Source organism: Micropterus dolomieu, linkage group LG05, assembly GCF_021292245.1.
Source record: "Micropterus dolomieu isolate WLL.071019.BEF.003 ecotype Adirondacks linkage group LG05, ASM2129224v1, whole genome shotgun sequence".
Classification (NCBI taxonomy): domain Eukaryota; kingdom Metazoa; phylum Chordata; class Actinopteri; order Centrarchiformes; family Centrarchidae; genus Micropterus; species Micropterus dolomieu.
In genome coordinates this window covers 22,698,365-22,723,216 of record NC_060154.1, presented here as the reverse complement: position 1 = coordinate 22,723,216, position 24,852 = coordinate 22,698,365, and the positions used below count along the sequence as shown (strand labels likewise).

The following is a 24,852-nucleotide window of genomic DNA, read 5'->3' as shown; positions in this document are numbered from 1 at the left end:
AACTTTCAATGAGTTGTTGATTGAACTCTGGCAATGTTGGGGACTGTAACTTGTGGTGTCGTTGTAATCCATTCTAGCTTACAGTTAGGTGTTCCTATAATTTTGTCCCACACAATCCATAGGCCTGTACATACAGAAAATTACAATCATTTAAGTTCACAGCGATAGTTAAGGTTCAGTTTATAATCCAAATCAAACTGCAATACATTCACTCATTTTACTCATCTAAACTAAACAACAGCAGAATTTTGCCACAATCTAGGAGGAGAGGCAACAGTGACCTGATGATATGATACTGAGGCACTAAACAGATTGATATATAACACTTAATTAATCCGCAGGGATTCTGTGAATTACCTGTGGACACTTCATCAGAGTGAATGCCTGCCAATATACTTGAACCAGCTTGCTTTGGTTGAAAGATGGTCTATTGAACCACAATAAATATATTTCTTAATATATTTTTATGAAGTTAAAAAGTTGGTACAATAAGGAATTATTGATCCAGTGCTGCACTGTTGAAAAGCTCACGGTGTGCAGCAAGATTAAAATTACTCTGACATTTCCTTTCAGAATGAGGTTGATGTTTTGAGAAATGAGATGCAAAAATGTGTTTTGCAACTGCAATTAACCGTTTCAAAATTCCAATAAAAGTCCCTGCATAATTCCTCTCATTTCACACTTTGGATTATGGTTTCAGGAGCTAAAAACGTGAGGAATCACTGTTTCCAGGCATGCTGTAAAATTCCTTCAGGCCTTTTAATATGTGCCCCCCCCAGGTGTGTTCACATAGGGCCTACAGTAAACATATTAGCCAGTGATCATACCCCCTGAGTTCACAGTGTCTTTCATACAGGAACCACACCAAACCAAACCAAACACCATTTAATTTTATACATCACTCAGCCATTATCACCTTTTAACTGAAGTGACACAACCGCCCATTTTGAGTGTTGAAAAACCTTCATGAGCTGCATTACTCACAACGAACGGTACAAATCCCAAAGAAGAAAATAGTATTTAAGTCTCACCACAATTTTTTTTAGGAAATCAACAATGATGCCAGCCAAGAATGGCTTGCATCATCAAAACCTAGAGCCTCCAAGGGCCCAGCTGCAGATGGTCGCCATTAAGATGAACAATAAGTTCTTTATTTTTTTTGTCAGCCATAACACAGTCACAAAAATAATCAGCGTGTCAGATGTTCTTTGCACTTTACACTTTTTAATGTTATGTCATATAACTTTGATGGTCATAGATGTTGTTTTGCAGGCTTTGCCGCACCTTCTCTAGAACATTTTTTCTCCACAAAAATATGCAAATGTCACATCACAAGACAGCACTTTCCACTGTACCACCCCTCCAGTGATGATGTTCTACATTTAATTAAAACTACTTTTTAAAAAAGCTTCGTAGGACACAATCTTACCAAATGGTTGGTGTTTGCACTCTATTACGCGTTTATTTATTTTAGTAGCCCTACACAAAAAAGTGTAGCCTATGTAGTGCAACTTTGCTGTGATCTCGCTGACAGTCTTGGGTGAGTGAATGGTGCGTTTGAAGGCGGAGGAGTGTGTCCAATGGCGCGGCTGAGGAGGCGGTGTATGGTGACAGAGAGAGGCGGGCTGTGCAGCAGCCAGCTGTTGGAGAGCAGCGCTCCTGAACCATCCGCTACTACCGCACCAGGTGAATATCTCAACATCAACACCGAGACAAGGACACGAAGCAAAACACTTCTGCTCATCGAGACATAGACGTTTTTTTCATCTGCGACTTTTGCTGTCTGATTGGTTCCTCGATCAAGCGGGTGAAACTCCGGGGGTGAACAGAGAGAAGAAGATCGAGAGCAGGTGAGATCAGATGTTTTTGAAGCGTGTGCGTGTACTTTCTTTTTTAATAACCCTGTTGTTGTTAAGGCAAATGGAGTTTGCTGTGCGGCAGTATTTATGGCACAGCTGTGAGCAAAGTAGGCCTACCTGTTGCTGTGTTATTGAAAGCAGTCTATAGATGAGGCTATATTTGACAGGGATGCTTGGCAACTCGGGGACAGTCAGGCTATTCTTAAACGGTGTATTTTGAATGACGTCAGCAATTTATTAGACGTAATTATCCGCAAACATTTTTTGAGCAATGTATTTTTACAGTTTTTATTTTTAGAGCCGAATAGCTGGCTGCGCAAAACGAATCCGCGTCCTTTGGATGTTGGCACATCCCGCGGATCTTTAAGTCCATATAGCCTACACTTGGTGCGACTTTAAGAAGCATCTCAGCTCGGTATTTCCCACATTTATTCCTTTTCATAAGTTGTAGCATAATTCACCCTCTGAGCTGAGTAGCAAAATTACAATTAGCCACTTTGATAGATAGATAGGCAGATAGAGAGATAGAGATAGAGCCTTTTGTAAAAAAATAAATAAATAAAAAAAGGAAAACAAAGTGATGATCTCTGCCTGTCAAAAGAAGTTGTCAGTTGTCATTAAGGTGTGTCTCATCTTCACAGTTACTTAGAGTCCATTGGAAACAACTTTATAAAGTCATGAAAAACTTTTTCATGAGTTCATAAGTTCAGCTGGTGCCTGCATGTACTATTGCTATTCAGACTCTATCAAAAATATCAAGGCAATTCAATTATCTCCTGTTAAAATTAGACAAATATTTCCTCACCATTGCTCTGCAAAGGCCCGGTGAACTGCCTGACCCCCTGAAGATGGCACACAGGCAACAAACACAGCATTTATTAATCCTGGTATACCGGTGCTTTCAAATCAACAAATTGTCAGTCTTTGGCTTTGAGCACAAAACCTTAGTAACAAATGAAGAGTTACACGAGGGGCTTCCTCTTCTTAAAATGCATTTCACTTTTGATTTGAGTGGGTAAGACTGTGCCAGTGACATTTTAAAGTTAAAATGTCTGGTCACCACCCTTTGTAACTTGGGTTTGGGAGGATTTATATATTGGTTCATGCAAATTATGGTGCCAGTCTTCTCTTTCTGGAGACAGTTTTTGGCCTGGTTTCAGGCTTGTGACTTACACAGGAGTGACTAAAATAACTAAAAACAGCAAATACAAGGCTGCTCACCAGAGTTTAGGTGTCATCCACACTGCTGCAGTACTGCTGAAAAATAGTATTCCATAGTGGCAACAAGACAGTGGTGCAGAAATGATTAAGAGAGAGTTAACTAAAAGGATTATTGCTGCAGTATTTTATTTTTTAATTCTCTTGGGGGAAACTGATAACAATATTTAGCAATATTTAAAAAAAACAATAGTATATATGGACCTGTATAGTGGAGAAAATGTGACTGGTGTTGTAGGAAGCTGCTTTGCCACCACAGAGTAAGCCATTAGCTTATTTGGCTAATATTCTTACACGTGTTTACCATGTTTTTGACACATTGACAAGCCATCATGCTCTGAATGACTCATGGAAAGAAAACCATCGAAGCAGAACCCTCAATACTCTAGAAATGCCCTACTTATTTTCCCCTCCTCATTCATGCATACAGATCACTGCAGCAAGAAAAAATATCCAGCGCGATACATTAATGAGTATCATCACAACAACTGATCAAACCTATTGGAATGATCTTATCTGTTGATGCACACGCTTTTAGTTGTCTGTTCAGGTGCATTGTTGTCCCAGTGATGTCTCCAGCGATTAGATAGAAGCGCCCAGGGTATGTCAGAGAGCAGGGCTACTGTGTGCTGTGCAGTTTTTTCCACTGCCTCGCCTCTGGGAAGGCGTCTGACAAAGGTGCCGTCTTTCCCTGTAGAAGCCTAAGACCCAGGGGCAAGTGTGCAATTATTGCACTACTACAGCAATTCTGTTTTACGTTCATGTCTTACAATAATACTTTTGGGACTAGTTGACGACATTAAGTAAAAAAAAGAAGGCCTGCAATTTCATTTACTCAGTGATGAGAGCTGACCTTGAAGATGAAAGGCCACATGCATTAGGTGCGTACTGCTCGGGCTAGCTCTGGTGCATTCACAGACCTCAAACGGCAGTTGTTGTACGGGAAAACATCCAGAATTAGCTGATGTGTGAGGCACAGCCAGGCTCTTCCTGCCTGTCTTGGCCTTCAACAAACCTACTAAACCACATGCAGTTATAAAGATAAAAAACTCCACACCGTTTGGCTGGAGTATAGCTATATTTACCCAGCTAGTTATGTGTTTTAACAGGGCTGTCTGTGGTAGTGATTGTCGTTGTTTAGTTATATCTGAGAGGAGAGGAACCTTCTGTAAAACCCTGAGATAAAGATCTTTCTGTCCTGTTTAGAGCACATGTCCCACTTCCCTCTCTTCTCATCATTAACATGCCTTGATATGAGGTTAAATTGTCTCACTTCTGGTCCCAAAAAAGAACAGCCTGATCTGTGTTCAGTTCTTTGTCATGGTCAAGTTGTTAGTTAGACAGACCAGTCCTGGTTTTTGTGGTCCTTTACATTGAAGCAGGAGCTAGTTGTCCACAGTGTCCCCTTTTTTATCATAGAGACAATGGCAGTGACAGGTTCAACTGCCGCTGTCAGTGTTGAGGTGTGTCTTGTCTCTGCAGCATATTCAGCAGCACACTGGACATCACAGGACTTTATAAGGTAATAATGAGGGCAAAGAGGTGGATTCCTCCAGAACTGCCCCAGAAGCCTGTGTGCCAAGCTTACGTTGAGAGACAGCGGGCACTGTAGGGGTCGTGGGAACACAGGCGCCATATCCGCTCAGGCACCATCAGGAGGGACAGGGAACTAAATATAGAGAAGTCCAATACATGTCAAGTACTGAGGGGGAAAACCAGTGAAAATTCCTCTGGGCTTTGGAGAATCACTGTATAGTCAGGTCAGCGGTGTCAGACCACCACTTAACGTAGCTTGACTTATAGTGGAGTGTTAAATGGAGATAACTCATACGCAGAGACATTTGATGTAGTGTTGTATGGTTTTGCAGCACAAGTCACATCATGGCTGTTTCCCATAATGCAATAGGGTGAAAATTGTCCTCTAGTTTCACATTTCTATAAGTAGCCGGCTCTGTACACGGTCCTGCAGGGCAAGGGCGGACATTTCATGTCACTGCTGGTGGGGACGACAAAACCATTGGACTCGTAGTAGAGAACAAGAGCTGTTAACCGTTTGTGTACCGAATACATTGCGTAGACACTGACAACAGTGGGGGACAATGCAGTAGTTGCTGGATATTGGTAGGGACATGTCCGTACTAAATTCTATGCCCTTGCTGCAGGGACAGGGACAGGCCTAGGGGTTTTCTAGACTACTAAATTCTATGCCCTTGCTGCAGGGACAGGGACAGGCCTAGGGGTTTTCTAGACTAAGGAAAAAAGAAAAACAGTGGGTGTAAGTTTCAAAAATGGACATTCTCAAGCCAACCACAATCCATCCATGCCTTTGCCTCCTGCCCCTCTAAATCCTGCTTTTTTCTGACCTGGCTGTGCATGAGAGAGGAGTGGGTGGTTTTTAGCTTCATCCATCTTTCAAAAACACACCGTTTTCTTTCTGCTGTTTGGTTTAGCTATTGCCTGTTGAACCTTTAAAAGGAGCTATAGACTGTATTTTTAACCCTGTCTCTTGGGGCTGTGCGGTGCAGTCGAGCACTGTGCTGCTGGCCTGGGGGTAACCCAGACTGTGGGGGTGTCAGACTGTGTGGACTGCTGGCCCGGCAAGGGCCACTCTAACTTTAGACCGCATCGCCTCATGGTGGTAAAAATAAACACCCTGCCCTTACCAAGGGGGATGGGACTTTAATCACTTAAACCAAATGGATGACATTTTCCTACCAGAATTATATGAAGAGAAGTATTGTTTAATATTTGTACTGTTGTTATTGTAAAATATATACATATACACAAGAATAGACCATTAGTTCAGGGGCCACTGCATATAAATGGGACTTTGAGCCTCAACAAACATTTTTCACACAACTTCATTTTATTTTTCAACACATTTATTCTGATACTAAAACATTGTTATATTTTCTTTTACAGGTCAGAGTGTCACACTGCAGAAAAAAATGGGAAGAAAGAAAATACAAATCTCTCGTATTCTGGACCAGAGGAATAGACAGGTGGGCCTGCAGGCAATATTTTATTTATACATTAAGAATAAAAACCATAACCTTTTTTTGTACTTGTATGTTGTGGGTTTGCCTCAGTGATATTTACGGTACGCTACATTGACATTAATATGTCTTGTTTAGCGCAAAGAGAGTGCAGGAGACTAAAATTGTCACATACTATATTGTCATAGCTGAGAGTCTGAGAGCGATGTGATAGTTGTACTGATTTAAATATAAAAATAAGTTTTGTGCATTGTGCAGCAGGGACACAGCACCTGGGGCTAATGTGTGTAGGCATGACTGTGGAGGAAATATCACAATATATCTAGAATGATAACAGGCCTAATTTTCTATGATGATAGAGACAGTAGTGGGTTCATAGTTACATTTTACAGTAATTGTAGCATGCATACTTAATTTTCTAATTAATAATTTCAGTTCATTTTTCAGTTACATGACTGTGAGACTTAATTTATGAACGTTATAGCTTTCTATTTACAAAAGGACACAACCGACAAGGAAACAACCGACAAGGTGAAATTGAGATGCTGTTTCACACTGAAAGTGTACAGAGCACTTTAACAGCATGACATATGGGGAATAAATATCATTAATGCCTTAAAAGAAGAAATATTTGACAATACATTAGAGGACATTTTATAAGTTTGCTGGAAGATGAATCTGACAGCGCAGATTCTTTATTATAATCTTGACGTCAATTTACTCTCACAAGTTATATTTTTCTGATTCGCCACAGACTGAAGTAATGTCATTGCAATACTGCAATGTGTGAGAAATGTTGACGTCATACTCATAGCCTATTAATATGTTAAACAGTATGTATGAGAAAACACATTAAGTACACATAAGGATTCATTGTAGACACCAAGAAGAATGTGTTAAACTGTGCTCAGAGTGACAAATACAAATACAATTTGTTTCTCATATCTGATCTCTAGGACTAAAATGTTTTTTTTGGTGATAAGTTTTGTTTTGGGGAGTTTTTTCTTATCTGAACTGAAGGTCTGAGGCTGTATAAACATACTTGACTGTTTTATGTGTATTTGCAAGTGATCAGTTTGGATTTGTGTGTTATGCTTGTCCTTTATTTAAAGAAATGATTTCCCAACCCAACCCTACCTTTAGCAGCATTTTTTTAAGCAGCAGTAATCATTCATCTGATAACAGGCTGATTATGTGGCGACTAATCCAAGTTGATCAAAATTATTTTTTTCTATTTTACAAATTCTGCTACAACACACTTTGTCTCATCACACAACTCTGCAGGACAGTACCAAGTTAATACAAAACCCTTTTTAAATATTTGACTTAACGTTGATCTAAATACTTAAGATGCATGTAGCCTTCATCATCAGTAATTGGCTGAACTTAAAGGCAAGATGACACAAACTTCTGTGTGTTTTTCTTGTAATAGGTAACTTTCACCAAGCGTAAGTTTGGTCTGATGAAGAAGGCCTATGAGCTGAGCGTGCTGTGTGACTGTGAGATCGCCCTCATCATCTTCAACAGCACTAACCGTCTGTTCCAGTACGCCAGCACAGACATGGACAAAGTGCTGCTCAAGTACACAGAGTACAGCGAGCCACACGAGAGTCGCACCAACACGGACATACTGGAGGTACTGTCCAAGCTGCTAGTCAAGGAAATGACAGTAAAGCGTGATTTAGCATTAACAAAATAGTCAATTATTTCAGAGCGGAAGCGTCAACATGAATTTCAAGTTGCAAACTTTTACGAAAAATTACATAAATGCTGTCATTGTGGGTAATTTCCTGTGTGCACTTTCTGTTCTTTATCAGACTCTGCGTAGGAAAGGTCTCGGTCTCGATGCCTCAGAGCTCGACGGTGAGGAGAGCATGCAGGTGGCCGCAGACAAATATCCTCTCAGCGAGGGCATGGATCTCTCTGTGGCTCGCCAGCGCTTCTATGTCAGTCCACACACACTTCTGCTATTGCACATTCACAACACACACGAGCATGAGAACACACACACACACAGGCCGAGCTGACCTGAAGTGATGACCTGATGTGTTTAAATGGAAATTCTTCTAATTCACAACTCAAATTGCCATGTTTCTTCACTTCCTGATAGCTTGTGGACTTTAATTCTCATGCTGATATTATACATTTTACTCTTCAGGGCCCATCGCTTCTCTCACCGGAGGCCCAGTTCCTGGTGTCTGCAGGCTGTGAGAACAGCTTCCCCAACTCCTCCGGATCCAGCATGGCATCCCACAGACCTCCAGGCTTTAAACCTCTGACATCCAGACCCGGCTCTGCCAGCCCCGCTGCGCCACACGCACACACTGCATTCATGTCGCCACACTCAGGTGAGCAGAACCAGCCAGTCCTTCTGTCTGAACATTACCAGAATCACTTTAATCGCAAAGTGACAGATTTTCAAGAAAACAGGAATTTACTTTGTGACCATTTTCACAAAAGCCAACAGTCAATTCAAGATTAACAGACGACAAAGGGACCATGGATTCCACAAACTTTACAGTACATACTATTGAGAGTAATAATTAGCATTATAATGTATATATTTGTGTATTACTATATACTACATGTCATAATTGCAGCCAGCAATGGCACTTTTTATGACAAGAAGGAGTTTCATAGTGAACTAAACTGAATTAAAACTCTCCACTGAATGGACTTCAGTCACTTGGTCACAAGTCACCAATTCAATGGTGGCCAAGACATCAGAAATTAAATAAATAATAAAATTGGCACTGCATCACAGATACATATTATGATTTATTACCGTTCTGCTTTCTGCTTAAAAATAGATGCAAAACATTTGACGTGGAAATCCATGAAAGGCTCCTCTAGGGTCTTGCTAAATGCTTGCTGTAAAATTCACATGTGTACTGCTAACCTTCTGTGCAGCTGGCTGTGAACTCACAGGAAGCGTGTGTGCACGTGCGTGTGTGTGCACACTAATCTACACATGCAGTTGGTCTGTTTTGTGAAACTGGCCCTCCACCAGTGTGACAGCGGCTGTAACCAGTTCTGTGGTTTCTGTACAGAATGTATCACACCTGCCAGTCATGTCAGCCGCTTTTACAGTGTTAACTATTTGGAAGCACTATGATGTCATTAGACACTGACAGCCATAGTATTTTTAAAAGTATTATTACAGTCTTTCTAATAATTGACACTGATTCTTAGTTTATGATCAGTTGAAAATTGATTCTGTCACCAGAATATATAACAGATTTTAACATCAACTGCTAATTGTCCCATAAAGACCAGATACTAATTCTGGTCAAACTAAAAGAAGAAGTTCATTTTTATCACACTACACAGAAACAGAGGGAGGTGAGGAATGTATCACAGAGAATAAATTATTCTTCTGTGAGTGAAACAAGCTCACATCTCTTTTCACTTCCTGCTCCTTTCTTTGACTGTGTAGGTATCGGCTACTCCGTGTTCTCCCATGGCAACCTGAATCGAGCTCTGGATATGAAAAGCCCTCCTCCTCTGAACCTGGGGGGTGAAAACCTTCGGGGAGATGCTGCTAATCAGGGCATGGGGGCCACACGTGCAAACCACAGCTCTGCTGTAAGTAGCTGTTACTATCCAGTGTGAGCTACATTGAAAGGTGTCAGTGTCAGAGAGTCACATTTCTCACAGATATAGTATTTATATTTTATGCAGTATGTATGCCGTGATGACACTGTATCATTGATTACAAACTTGAGATTTTAAGTTTGGGTGTTTCTCTTTCTCGGTTCATCAGAGGGGGGTCTTGTACCAGGGCCTGCACAGCGGCAGCTCCATGGTAGCCATGGGCAAGGCAGGGCTGCTGGGTCACAGCTTGGGAGGCTATGGTCTCCCTTCTCATGGAGCCTCTGGTATGTCTGCTGTGTATCGTCTATTCTATGGTAGATTAGGGTGACTAGAGAAAACCTGAATTCAATAAGAATTCTAAATGTAAAAGACAAAGCAAATGAAAAGGTACTTTAAAGGAATAGTTCCACATTTTGGGAAATATGTTTATTTGCTTTCTTGCTGAGAGTTAGATGAGAGTATTGATGGCACTCTCGTATTTGTTTGTTAAAAATGAATCTACAGTCAGGTGGTTAGCTTAGCTTAGCACAAAGACTGGAAACAGGGGGAAACAGCTAGCTCTGTCCAAAGGAAACAAAATCTGTCTTCCAGCACATATCCAAAGGCTGAGGTGCAAAAACATCAAGTTTTTCTGAGGATATTGTGCAGGGCTTATTTTTGGCCTGGTGTTGTGACCTCATAAAGTCATAGATTAGAGATGGTTGCCTGAACACGTCACAGTGACGTCAAGATTCCAGGAAGTTACTACACCCGTCCAGGAAATAGTCCTGCATATAATCCCGGATTAAACAACGTTAATTAGTGAGTTTTAGAGCCAGGCTGCTGTTTCCAGTCTTTCTGCTAAGCTAGGCTAGCCAGCTGCTAGCTGTAGCTTCATGCATGTCTGTAGTAAAGATATGAGACAGCTATTAATCGTCTCATCTAACTCTCAACAAGAAAGTGAATAGGTGTATTTCCCAAAATGTCAAATTGTCCTCTTATAGCGCATGATCTATCATATCATAACCTGCTTCTGGTTTATTTAAATCCATCTTTGTATTCTCTTTTAGTTTATATCCATGTCTTTTCTTTCTTTTCAGAGTACAGCCAACCTGGTTTCTATCACTCTGTTAGTCTACAGCGAGGAGCAGTGAATCCCTGGCAGCCTGCACATCCGCCTCAGGAGCACCATGGGTAAGGATACTAATTCGTAATATGGTACATCTAGGTGGATAAAACATGGGATCATGGCAGAAAGTTGAATCCTCTCACTGTTGCTCCAGCAATGTTCTTTAATTCACTCTTTGTGCAACTTTTCGACCAATCAGACCTTTTTCAGGCGTAAAAGAGCACTAACAAACATCACATTTTATATACAAATCTCAAAATGATGGCCTTCATCAGCCGAAAGCAACCATAAGTGAGGCCTCAAAAGATGTTATTATTGACAACAGGTGTCAACAACTGGAAAACAAAACAATGTGATAAACAGTCTAAACAGTCTAAAATAATTATATAATCAAAAGAAATTTAGTAAAATCTTATAAATAGATTAAAAAAGAAAGAAAATAATTAATAAATTCATAAATTAATTAAAATAAATTAAAAAGCATTATATAAACAGTTTAAAAAGGAATACAAAGTCAAAACAAAGGCAATGAGAGAAAGAAAAAATAAATCAATAAATATTTAAATACATAATAAATATATTAATCATAAAAACAAAATATTTGAGTGTAGAAAGATTATTTTAGCTGTGTTAAAGTTAACTGCATTTCGATTTTGGGGGGATTTTTTCCCTATTTTTTCCTGGGCTACACCTGGTTTTATTTCTCTTATTGATGTTTTATTTTGGTAATTGTAGTATCCTTGTTTTACTGTCTATACAGCTGGATTAATCTGTGAATCAAGTTTCACCTTATGCACTTCAGACAAAACTGCAGAATTGGTGATGGTCAAACTCAGACATTTCTTTTGTCTTCGCTTTTGTTGTTTGTAGGATGTCCAGTGGAGGGTGCTCCTTCCCCTCCCAATCTTGCTCTTCGACCTCTCCACATCTCCCATCTCTCAACCTCAGCATCAAATCGGAGCGTAGCTCTCCTGAGCACATGTCCTCGCCCACCTCCCCTCCTCTGCACCACCTCAGGCAGCACTCTCCAATGAACAACCCCGATTCGGCTCGCCATACCCCTCCGGAAGCCCGTCCAGCCAATGAGACGAAGGAGTTTCCCAAAGCCGGCTACCCACAAGACGAAGAGGAAGGAGGGCAGCCGCTCAGGCAGTTAGAGATAAGTGATGGGTGGCAGAGATAGCTGGCTGCTGCCGTCTAATACCCATTCAATCAGCTATCTTCCATCAAAACCAGTCCTCTCACTCACACACACACACACACACACATGCACACCACAGAAGATAGCAAGATGGGGTCAATTTGTCCCCATCATCCCAGAGAGGAACGCCTCTCTTTGTCTCCTTACACAGAGCTGGTCTCTCCTGGGCGATGGAGAATTTTCTCTGCATCACTTGATTGGTCCCATGAGGAGACACATGCAAACAGACATTCGCTTTTTGTTTGGTTAGGTTTTAGTTTTCTGTGTGGAGCAAAAATAAAATTTGAACTGTGTTCGTTTTGTTCTGTTACTTTTTTGAAGTTAGCTGCAGCAGCACATCGGGACCAGCTGAGTTTCTCCAAAACTTCAAAACCGCCTTAGCCGTCAGCCCAAAATCAGTGACATGGTCTCCCCACATAAAACAAGTTAGATATCACCCGCTGCTGGAACCTTGGTCTTTTCTGAAATACGCTGGGACATTTTAAAAGAGAGTTCACATTTTCTCAAGGCTGCGTTTGAACAATTATTAATAGTAAAATAGTTTTTGTTTGCCGTAATTGATCCTCCTATCCATACCGGTGGTGAAAATATCCATTCATAATGTACATCTAATATAAGAAATCAGTCACAGTCTTTATGCTGTGCGGTCTAAAATTCAGCTGATAGGAGGCTTCAGACATCTGAGACAGTCAAATCAAGTTGGTGTCTTTGGTGATTTACAGAGTAACACAAATAGGGTGTTTTGTACTAGAAAATACTGTATTGATTGATTTATCTGACTGCTGAAGCTGAGCAGGGGATCTCTTCAGGGCCAGCATGGACAGGAGGAACAATTACAGCAAACCAAAAAATCTTTTAATGTACATTGGGACAAATGGGTATTGTTCGGACAGACTTGTGAATCAAAATGTGAATCTACCCGTACATAGAAATTCTAGGCATCAGGTGTGTCTCAGGGACTTGGATGATGGTTTCTTTGGGAAGTTCAAAAAATGGCTTCCTTCTATGTGTGTTTGTAAGACTGTAATTGTGGATAAGCTAAGCATTAGTTATGTTATTCCTTCAAATAATGCTAGTTTCACCTTTTTACTTTACTTTACTCTACTTTTCAATAATTAAAGTTGTGGCAGTCTCCTCCAACCAAAGTGTTCAAATATTTTCCCTATGCACTGCAATCAAATACTGAAACAGCCAAAGACATTGTGTGTTTGTCCTTATTGGGTCTAATTTGAGTTCAGTAATATACAAATTGTATCAATTCTTTTTCCTGAAGGGCTTTATTTAGTAATTGCATATTGTAAATATTATTACTGCCATTATTGTCTTGATATTTAGAAATATATGAGACACTGTGTAATGAATGAGTCTCAATATTCATAGGATGTTTCATTTTTAAAACCCCCCACAAATTACTTTTTTGTTGAGGAATGTTTAGTTTTCATTATATCTTTAAATGTAATTTGCACTGTATTTTTGTGCACTGGATTTCTGTGTGTTTTAGTGTTGCATATTCAACTTTTGTTCCATGAATGACAAAACATTTTTGAATTTCCACTTATCGTCCACAAGGGGTCATCTTATTTCATAACATTTGGAAGACGCAAGTTCAGTGGTTCACCCTGAAGACCTTGAACAACTACATCATGACAAACTCTGCAGAGATTCAGTGAGCTGGCCGGTGGAGGTCTTCAAGTTCAAGTGCTGCTGTGGAATTAGCTCTTTTTTATGCAGTTATGTGGATTAATATCAGCATGAAAAACCAAATTATCAGTATTCTGATGTTTTGGGTTGACAAAGATTTATATTTGACATGTGTTGTGATTCCTTTTAAATAAAAAAAACGGTTTGATTTGTACATTTGCCTTCGCCCCTTTTTTCTTCTACAAAGGACATTCAGATTATTATCTTTCTTTTCTGTTTCCACTGTTTTTTTTTCTTGTATGTTCAATCTGAAAACAGATAAAATGCCATCCGCTGTGTACTGTGTATCCGCTGTATTAGCATCAAGCTTTCATGTGTCCATTTATTTAGTCTTATTCACCTCCATTCCATCTTTTGAACACACACACACACACACACTCCCTCATTATCATGTCTGGCCCCTGTCAGACAGCTCACCACGCAGCCACTAAATGAGGGGAGCAAGAATGGACCACTTAAAAGCCTGTGAGACCTTTACAGAGACATACATTTAGCGCAAAAAGGCTCATTTCCACAGCTGGTTGTCTCACACTAACTACGCCAGAATATTTCCTTATGCTACCAGTATGGAGCATTTCAGCTAAAAGCAAGAGTTGAGCCTCGGTTCATCTCTGTCCTCCCTAAATGAAAAGAGATTCTCACTGGGGTCATGTCTGGTCTGCTCCCCTGAGACCAGGCCAACCCAGTCTGTAGGGCATGTCTGGGTCCGACACACACACACACACACACACACACACACACAACAACACACACACACACACACACACACACACACACACAGAGGTTTCTATAGCAACCACAGCCAGTCATGGCTGCCAGTCCACAGATCAGACTGAGGGGGCCTCGGGCCTCCAGCACAGATGCACATAATTAATGTGATTATATAGATATGTCAACCTCTCACAGGCCTGTCACAGGCTCAGACAGGAGCACAGCCCCACTGGTCATGCTAGGTGAGAATGCTTCTTACAACGGTGTAACTTACGAAGCTCAACTTGTACTCCCTCAGCCATGTCTAACAATAACCGAACATTTCCTCTGGACATTTTCTATAATCGTCGCCAAGAAGAAAATATTCAAACAACTAAATTTCATAAAAGACATAAAATATGGGATGTCAGGTTAACAGGCGCACTCCAAAATGTCTTCACTTTCCAGGGTCTTTGTGATCCTTGCTATCCTCCAGTGAAGCATGTCCCACTGCACATTAAAAGACAGCGAGGTGGCCGTCCCTCTCTAAACTAGAGAAGCTTTGTGGCTTCTGATTGGATGTGGAAGTCAAACGATATCGACAATACATCATGTCAACTATTGAACAAAGAGCCTCTCCAGTCTTGCTCTGGTGAAAGGGGACGTTCCTGAACTCTTGTTACACAATTGGCATGTAAATCTGAATGTTCTAATACTGCCATAAAACTTATAAATCTGGTTTGAATGTTTTTAGACTGCACTGACAAACTGGAGAGGATCTGGAAAACTTCCAGGAACCATAACGGCTCCTTCGGCCAAGTTGAGCGTCCACAAATAATATTTCTTCCCAGACTCTCGAGGGGCATCAGGTTCATAGTAATTATCAGTAATTAAAGAATGATCTTCACAGCAGGTTGGGGGTCAGAGATCAGGACCCAGCACAGCGGCGAGACACACCATTGTCAAGCATGATGTCTTTTGTCAATTGAAGCACCGATTTTTAAAAGGAAATGTTTTTATCGGCAGCATCTCCCACCCTCCTGGAGGGAAAGCAGATTTGGGTGGGAAGATCAAAACTGACATGAGACTGAAAATAATGAAGTGTTTTATTGAGCCACACAAACAAAATATTCATGTTACAGCCAAAAGTTTGCACACCATGCATTCAGAAGATCTCAAAGAGCAACATTTTCATATGAACCTCACAGTATAATGATTTCAAAACATTCAATTTAAATACACCAACACACACAAAAAAAACCCAGAATACAAAATGTACAGAAATGCAGCATCTGTATCATTCAAAAAAAATGTTATGAAGCTTTGCATCATAAATAAATAAAAATCCACTGACGCAAAACTGATCTAATGAGCTTTTATTAATCATACATGTACATGACTGACTGGCTACAAAAGCAGTAAAACCTAAAAAGACGTGTTGTCAGTGTGTAAAAATAAAAAAGACAAACGTGTGAAATGTGTTTGGAGTGTTAATTTTATCTATTAACAAGTTATATCGGTTCTAAATATCTTGATCAGGGAGAAAGGACACTTTAAATCCACTCAAAATCCCTGAGCTCCCAGGCACTTAGGAATACTGTAGGAAAATCTTTAGATAAAAGAAACAGCTCACCAATTCTTGGCTAATACACGTCCACAGCCACAACTGTGATTCACCTTCAGCTGAGCTTTTCTACTTATTTGCACTCAAAACAGCAGAAACAGATAACAAAAAAATAACATTTAGCACTCTTGAATCGGTTCCTTAAGGGGGACAAAGAGTCCCTCGCAAAAATAAAACGTCTTATCTACACAGGGATTAAGTACTAATACTTACCCTGGTACCAATTAAACACTTATATGCAGCATTAAACACAGTTTTATTAATAACAATTCAGGTAACACTGGCATCTGAAAAATGGAACATTTTTCGGCAATTTAAGTAGCCGGAAGATGACCAGGGGCCTGTATCCGAAAGCGAGATGAGTGGTTGAACTGGGTGTCTTGGGCTTAACTCTTGTTTTCCGGTGTCATGAATCACTCAATGAACACTCACTTTTTTAATAGAACTATAAAATCTTTTTATATGAAATTGTTTTTGTACAGCTGTGTCCACTCAGGGTTTAAAATGTTAAATTAAATTAATACATTTTAATAAACATTTGGCTACATGAACAGCCTAATGAATAGCTGTTACAGCTGCTCATTACAGTAATTGCGCACATCATTGCACTTTTCTTCTCTGTCTTAGCTGCAGAAAGAGCCTTCCTTTAAGCGTTTTTAGGTGTATCACCAAAATGTAACTTTATCTAGACTACTGAACATGGTGAAAATGCCAAACAAATATAAAAAGGCAGAATTCTTACACGTATTTACAGCCCGACATTAATGATTTGGAAATGATTTGTACAGCTTCCTTTGACCTATACCAACCGAATATCCCTGTGGCTATCACTGTGTCTAGTTAAGTTCTCCACTCCTTTGTCTTTTGATGTTGCATGTAATTAAGAACTCTGTCTCTGTGATGTGAACGCACCTGTAGCTGGATCGGTAAAACCCAGAGTAACCACCTTCGTGATACCAGTTAACAAGGATTGCCAATGTCAGACTTAGTGAAGCAAGGTGACCCAAAGACAGACAGGCTAATATGAACTTGCGTTGCGATACAGGCCCCCACTTCTCTCTGTAATTTGTGTTACTGATACCAGTAGCCTGCTGGTCGCCAAATGTCATAAGGGCAGCAAGGTCAATATTGGAACAGACAATGCCTGTCTGCTCTGAGCAAACCTTGATCAAAACGCCTATTACAGTCACAAGGCGCATACTGTTAGTAGTTGTGTGTTTTTCATGAAATGTCCCCAATGCGGCTGCATTGCAGGTAGAACAGTACGGCACTTTGTTTTCCTCAGTTAGTTCTGCATAAGGTACTGGTGGAAGTAGATACCAAACAGAGAGCTGATGACCTGGCAGGCAGCGACCCACCACGTGAGGAAGGCGAAGAAACCCCGGAAGAAAAGTGGAGTGAGGACGGACCTCAGTGCTGTGAAGGCCTCCGACAGGCGCGCCACCGTGGCCTGGATGTCCTCTTCCATGTCCTCCACCCCCTCTTCATCTTCATCGAGACCACCGGGAAGCACAGGTGCTGCTGTGGGCATGACCAGTGCCGGCGTCACCCCGGGAGGCTTCTCTGCACCAGGGCTCCAGGAGAAGTCCCCTACAAGACCGGTAGAGATCAGTCCAATATTTAGATTTTACCACTAAATGTGTGAGGAGAAGTAAGAAAGTAGCCACTTGAAAGATACTATTGCTTGTTATTTTTCACTGACACTAAAACTTGACATTTACTGTGGATGTTTCTAATATTTAACTCCGCTGCAGCTGCAAATATCTCAATGTGGAATAGTTCCGACATCTTTACCACTGTCAATTCTGTCGGGTAAATATATGACCACTGTTACGAACTGTGAGGTCTGTGTGCCGTATTTGTGTTGCTATGGATGGGTTTGTCTCTCTCCTGCAGGTGTGTACCTGTACTCTGAGTGTGATGCTGGGCTGAATTCGCAGCTGTGGCTGATCAGCGACAGTTAGTGGGCAACATAAGCAGAGCCAGTGGAGTGCGCTCTGTCTCACGTCTCACTCACCCACCCTTCCTTGGACTTGCAGCAGTCTGTGTGGCTTACTGTGTGATTATTATGTGATTTACTGTGTGACTTGTAGGACGTGACCAGCGAGGTGCCGCTGGCAACTTCTCGCACCGCGAGGTCGGTGACTCCGTGGAGGCGGTCGTCAGCTTGGCATTCCCGATCAGTGGAAGCCGGTGTGGTGAGCGGCGGGAAACCTTCATGTGTGCTTCCCCAGCGCGGTGGAGCCGTGGAGACCGTGTGGCCAATTATGTTGCAACCTATGTTATTTAGTTACTTTATAACTCTCATCATCTCTCATGTGGGCAGAGATCGTCTTTTGTTGATTAAACGCCTTTTGTTATTTTTCGTTTAAGAATAAATTAACTTGACGCATATTTTGAGTCCTTCCTTGGTTTTTCCCACCCGGTTATTTATCTTTTTGTTCGTCCCACACCCCTAGACAAGCTGGGGACGTAACAACCACAGCCAATAGCTAGTTAGCTATCGATCATTCTTTGTACTTTTCATTAAGTTATTTAAATGTAGTGTTACTATTCTAGCTCTCATGACTGTGCTGTGCATTTTGCTTGACCGTTTCTCCTTTTCATTCTCCCTGTTTTCTTATGTCAGCTGTTGTCTTTGTTTGTTTTTTTCCTCCGCCCCAAGCCCCCATCCCCGTTCTCTTGCAGGTTTTGTTGCTTTCTCTGTGGTGTCTGTTTGTGTGGTGTTTGTGACCCTCATCCCCACCTTCCAGCCTGGTGACAAATCAATACAAATTAAAATATTTAAATAAATAATAAAACAGACAAAAGGAATATATTAATACTCTCTTGTTAAAGTAAAATCTGTCTGGCACAGCATGGTATACAGCTTCTCATACTCTATACCAGGCTGCTGGGCAGGATAGGTATAAAAAAAGAAAAAAAAGTTAGCTATCGAGGTTAGAAACAGCTAGCCTCGCTCTGTAGGTAACCAAATCACCTCTAAAGCTTACTAATTAACATGTTATATCTTGTTTCTTTAATCCATACTAAAACTGAAGTATAATTATAGGTTGTTATGTACTGGGCTATTTTTGAACTGAAGCACTAGCTGTTTCCTCCGTTTCCAGACTTGATGCTAAGATAAGCTATCCAGCTCTTGGCTGTAGCTTTATATCCAACAGAAAGAATATGAGGAGTGGTACCCATCTTTCCATCTAACTCTTGGCAAGAGAGTGAATAAACATATTTCCTACATGTAGATGGCTGGAAAAAGTACAAACAAAGATCAAGTGTGGATTCTTTCTTCCAAATGCAGTGTTCATGATGATGGCGGGGGTATTTTACTTACCTAGTGCCTTGAGGGCCAGTGTGGAGAAGAGGATGAGAAGTATAGGAAGCAGATACTGGAGAGTAACTACAGTCAGGTAGCAAAAGATACGAGTGACCTGAAAAAGAGCGTATTTATTTTCAGTTAACACTGCTCATGCAGGTTGGGAGTTTTTACTTTTCTACTGCCCAGTTAAACTCTTTTCTATGTAAACATTTCTGAGCGGTTATTCAGCCCGACATTGTTCAAAACATCTAACCTTCCTCTGAATGTCAATCGCAGCGATACGTCCCACCTCCTTCTTCATCTGCTCCACCCACTTCTGAGCCAGATTGAGGTAGGCTTGCATGTGGTAACGAGTCATTCCTAGACGCAGCACGCACAACACCACGATGATCCACAGGCGCATGCTGTCAAATGTTTCACTGGAAACTCTGCAAGTGCAAGATTATGAGAGGATCCGAAAAAGTCAGGACAATGTGCCAATGTGTGGAGAACATCTTGCATTACTGGCCACTGCTTCTGTCTTGAGAATTGAGAAATTAGCTGCAGTGGATAAAATAAGCTAATATGTATGTACACTCACATTGTGACCGAGGTCTTCCCCATCGGAGCATTGGCAAGGAAGTCCCTTGCAATGGGTTTCACCCATAGGACCAACACAATGACTGGAGACAAGAAACTCATGTGCAGCAGAATCCTGCAGGAAACATTAGGGACATCTAAGAGAGCTAAATACTGCTAATGTCATCTTTTTAATAAGGCATGGGTACATTACTTGCTTGTTGCAGTATTTAGCAGTTCTTACTGGATGAGTGGGCGGTCTGAGTTCAACTGTACAGCGTCTAGATGAGTCTGAGCTAGTCGCAGGCCGGGGAAGGCCAGGAGAGCACCGATGTAAGCACAGACAGCAGCCAGACCGAGCTTCACGGTCAGCTTGGTCACTGGGATTCTGACGGGAGTCATAACAACCACCAAAAGATTGGCACAGATATTTGTTAAGAAAAGTCTGCTACTAGCTCATTCATAGTGCTTAGCCAAGGTAGAGTCTCTTAATGCTTGATGCAATGTCCCTCAATATTATATCATGTTGTCTCTGCAGGGAAAGATACTTACGACCAGTCAGCGTAGCCCTGCTGTTTGGCAAAGACTTCCAAGTTGTCAAAGAGGTTGGAAAAGCCTGACTCCAGGCCGAACTCCAGGTAGTCCTCACGGACCACCAGCACCAGCATGGCCACGAGCAGAGAAAGAAAGCCAAAGGCGAGGCACACCGAGCGCTCACCGCCCTCTTCAGAGCGGAAGTAGTGGCTCATCAGAGTGTGAAGGGACTTTCTGCAGGTTGTGGGTTAAATGAAAACAGCAAAGAGGAAAAAGTAGCATCCATCCAGTTCAAGGCTTTCAATTTATCTTAGTGAGGCTACTTTATATTTAGTGTATTGACTAGTTTTAAAATATCAAGTCTTCTAAATATAACTTTTTACTACTAGCATACATACTGATAACCTGTTACAGTTTTGTAACTCTGACTAGATGCTTCATCATGTTTGTTAATTGATCACGCAAGAGACTGCAGCTGTAGAAAAAGATAATCGTGTTTCATATGATCAGTATTGATGGTTACAGACTTATCTGTCATGATTACATAAAGTTACTTTACAGTTGAAGGATACAGACTGAAAAGAACAGTCAGGACACACCAGATGGCTCCGATATTGACCTCTTTGCTGGCATCTACAACACTGTAGTAGCACTCAGTGAACAGGAAGACACCCATTGCATAGACTGCAAAATCTACCAGCCATTGGTACTCCAGGAAAAAACGCAGCACTGAAAGTAGAAACAAGAAAATACACAAACATTAGCAGGCTCAGGAGATTATTTTGCGCTCCATTAAAACTATGATCGACAAACTGTTGGGTAGGGACTACAAAACAATGTCAATGTTGTAAAATGCATGGCGAATGAGTTGTGAGTCAACAGCTGAGTTTGTGCAGCATGTGTCCTTGCACGCCGTCATTGTGGTGTCGATAAAGCAGTGTTTGTCTTACCGAGCGCGTCCATGGCGTTGACTGGAGCTTTCTCCAGGTGAAGGTCGATGTCTTTGGGCACAGTGAGAGGCTTGCTCTCCCCGTTCTGTCTCCTAGAAATCAAACAAAAGAAAAGACATGACTATGTTAAACACAAATAAGTAATTGAAGTACAGCACAGCACTGGCAACAGAAAGCAAAACTCTGTAGCTTTATTTCAGAGTCAAGTCAAGTCAAATTTATTTAAAGTGTAAAATCACCAGCTGTGTGGTCCCAGTACACTTTTCAGAAAACAGAGAAACAAAGTTTGCAGAATTGGATTAAAAAAGGCTGACAACACATAAGATACACAATTATAAAACTAATAAATAGACAATTAAAATGTATAAAAATTCATAAAATACCCTAGCCCAAACTATAAGCCTTCTCACAAAATAAAGAAAAAACATCCCTAACTAAAAGCTTTACTAAAAAGAAAAGTTCTTAGCCTACTCTTAAATATGGAAACGTTGGTTGCTTCCCAAACCCAGACAGGGGTCTGATTCCACAGCCAAGGTGCCTGATGTGTTCTTAGTGGGGCAGTATGGTGTAAGAAGTTCTTTCATATAGGATGGTGTCTGACCATTAAGGGCTTTGTATGTAAGAAGAAGTGTAGAGAGTGCAAAGATCTATTCATTTGATTTTGTTGTTCAGTTTCTCCCTCTAGGCAGCATTACTTTGATGTGACTCCTTTCTGCAGTAACAGACCCTCCCCCAACTCCCACCTGTCTCTCCTGGTCTGCTTGGGCATCTGCTTCCCTGCCAGTGCACACAGCTCTCCTTCTGATGGGTGTTTGAACCGGAACAAACTGGAAGGAATGACAGGCACATGTGTGTAAACAGTGGACAGCACGTTATGTGTATAATCTGATTGTAAGGGTGTCAATACCTGCCATTGCAGAGGAGCCAGCGCGCAAATGAGTAATGTGGAGCCATCCTCTGCATTATGCTGGCAGCCAGCAAGCTGACCACCAGCTGAATTCCCATCAGCGCCTGTCAGAGCACACGCACACACGTTTAAGTATGAGATCCGACTCTGAAACTCCTATCTTGCACATGAAAACAGTAAACGTTATGTGTCAGTTGCTAGTGCATCATAGACGGTCAGGGAGCAAGAGTACCTTGTCTAGAACTGTGACAGCCGGTCAAGACCGGTCAAAACTGTATTTCGTGTTGACTCGTGTGCATGCATGATCCAAGAAAGTTTCAAGAACAGGTAGTCTGCTACACCAAAGGTGAATAAGTTCACATATCACAGGCTGCGCTGGAAGCTGTTACATATCATGTTGAAAATATAACAGAAGTGGTTAAAAATGGACGGTTTTAAAAGCACCTGCTAAATGAATGAAAGTTAGCAAATGGCTATCGTGCTAAATTTAGCTAAACTTCACCACCTGTCAGTGCTGCTGTAAGCGTTAGCAAGCTAGCTAGCTAGCATTAGCACACTGGCTCTCATAGCAAACAATACAAACAAAATGAGCTCGCTGGCGATTTTTACAGCAGGCTGTTAAGACAGGTAACTACCGGTACATGCCAATGTACTGTGGTGTGAATAAAATTACCATCTTTTCTCTCGAAAGATACAGTTAGGACCAGAGTAGCTGCCGAAGCTTCTTCACATGCAGGAAAATCTTGACAGCTGTACCAACTGACATGTGAAACTGATGAATGTCCCGGATGTTGTAGTGGAGTCGCCTGCTGCCTTCAGGTGCTCCTGGAAAGCTTTGTAAATTTCATGAACAGCAGCCTCCGTTTTTACCGCTGGTTCTACTCAGAGGTGGGAAACATTAGCATAACTGGAATTTGTATCTTGACTGTTGAATATATTTAGGCCTATTTCACACTGAAAACACGAGGTAAGATAAAATGTTAAACTACGTAGTAGCCTGTGACGCAGTTAGATGTAGCAACACCTGTCAGGTTAACATGTAATCATTTCAGTTTTCTGAACTGCACCCCAAATGGATTTTTTGTTTGCCTGCGTTTGAAATTTACTGCTAAATTTTGAGTGAAATTTTAAATGCAAACATTTAAAACTTTTTAACTGCCAATATGACTACTACTAACACAATTGGACCTGTCTAATGTGCTTTGGATTGGATTCCTGCGCTCACAGTAATTAAGATTTATAAGCAACAGCAGTGCTTAAAGATGTTATTTGTTAATTCGCCTCTCAGGCTACAAAGAGCCTATTACAGCCTGCTGACTGAGAGGAGGACTGTAGCCAAGACATTGGGCTGAAAAAAATCTTCTAAATCCTTTGCACATTCTTTGAGAATAAAAACTATATTTTTGTGTATAGTCAGTACTCTCCTACAAAGAATTGAACATATGGCAATAAAGGACAGTAGTGTCTTAACGTATGAGGCCTCTATTAATGAAAATTAAATGTGATTTTAATTGGCATTGGTGTATTAATACTACTGCATTTAACATATAATTTATGTTGTTTTGGATAGCCTGATACCCAGTTCAATAATGTTGTTTTTTTGCTGGATTGATATAAATATCTATGCAGGAAACAGCATGCTGAGTCCTCCATTTGTGAAAATAAACCTACAGCCTTTATTTTTACAACTTTATTGAAATAGTATAAATGTCCAACAACTGAACACAAGCAACAGTGACATCTAAACGCTCAGCTACCCTCAGCCTCAATATTTACTCATCATAAGCAGTATATCCGATGTTCATGAAGGCATCAAAGCAGCCACAGAAGAACAGGCTTTCATTGGCTGGTAGCAACACTTACTATATATATATATATATATATATATATATATATATATATATATGTGTGTGTATATATATATTATTATTATATTTAAATATAATAATAATATATAATAATAATATTTAAAAATATTATTAAAATACATAACTTCCTCATAATATTACTTTTGGACATGCAGAATATTTCTGAAAATACTGAGTAGACAACTGTTAATACATATTCTCTTCCAATTAAAGAAAACATTGAAAAAGTAGGCAGTAGAGCAGTTTTAATTTCACCAACTTGCTCCCACTCCTCATCTCTAATTAAAATGTAAAACTGTATCCGTCTTAGTTCCTTGTTCTTCCTCAATACCCCTGAACACCTCTGTGAGATCCTCCTAATGATAATCTCTGTGTTTCATGCTTCCACCATCATGTATCTTAACATTTGATTGGATGAAAACAAACATTATGTAAATGGTGAAGCTTAAAGTCTCTGATATGCTCCTCTTTCTCCCTACACACCACACAGACACCAGGGAGGGGGAGAGGGGAAAGGGGCACATGTTTTTGATGTAATCATGAACTAAAGTATTATTTTTCCATTTCAAAGGATAAGAATAAGGAAATATTTTATAATACCACCATGGTTATCTCCACACCTGTAGACGAAGTTTATATCATTGTAATTTGTTGCTGTATTATGTTGTATGATCTCTGAGCCTCAGATTATTATAAACCAGGAGGTGTTTGGGGAGTATTGTGGTACA

General features: G+C 40.7%; 2 protein-coding genes across 6 annotated transcripts; one reads left to right on the top strand and one right to left on the bottom strand.

Annotated features, from left to right (window-relative positions):
- The first annotated feature begins 1,570 nt into the window (after positions 1-1,570).
- mef2b (myocyte enhancer factor 2b) lies at positions 1,571-12,269 on the top strand. Of its 2 annotated transcripts, XM_046049345.1 has the most exons (10): positions 1,571-1,686; positions 1,805-1,850; positions 6,000-6,079; positions 7,506-7,709; positions 7,891-8,019; positions 8,232-8,421; positions 9,510-9,658; positions 9,837-9,951; positions 10,747-10,840; positions 11,646-12,269. In XM_046049345.1, exons 3-10 carry the CDS (start codon positions 6,026-6,028, stop codon positions 11,956-11,958), a joined length of 1,248 nt encoding a protein of 415 aa, XP_045905301.1. In that variant the 5' UTR covers positions 1,571-1,686; positions 1,805-1,850; positions 6,000-6,025; the 3' UTR covers positions 11,959-12,269. The 2 variants fall into 2 exon arrangements, with proteins under 2 accessions (XP_045905301.1, XP_045905299.1); XM_046049343.1 differs by having other exon boundaries at positions 1,600-1,850.
- Positions 12,270-15,459: 3,190 nt separating this feature from the next.
- On the bottom strand, positions 15,460-23,086 carry tmem161a (transmembrane protein 161A). Of its 4 annotated transcripts, none has more exons than XM_046050448.1 (12): positions 22,930-23,031; positions 22,489-22,591; positions 22,257-22,360; positions 22,093-22,176; positions 21,350-21,441; positions 20,972-21,128; positions 20,418-20,633; positions 20,110-20,253; positions 19,888-20,001; positions 19,561-19,735; positions 19,323-19,419; positions 15,460-17,581 (listed from the first exon to the last, which is right to left on the bottom strand). In XM_046050448.1, the coding sequence occupies exons 3-12, from the start codon at positions 22,352-22,354 to the stop codon at positions 17,277-17,279; spliced, it is 1,482 nt and encodes a 493-aa protein (XP_045906404.1). In that variant the 5' UTR covers positions 22,355-22,360; positions 22,489-22,591; positions 22,930-23,031; the 3' UTR covers positions 15,460-17,276. The 4 variants fall into 4 exon arrangements, with proteins under 4 accessions (XP_045906404.1, XP_045906405.1, XP_045906406.1 ...); XM_046050449.1 differs by having other exon boundaries at positions 22,489-22,638; positions 22,930-23,018; XM_046050450.1 differs by having other exon boundaries at positions 22,489-22,588; positions 22,930-22,980.
- Positions 23,087-24,852: the final 1,766 nt, after the last annotated feature.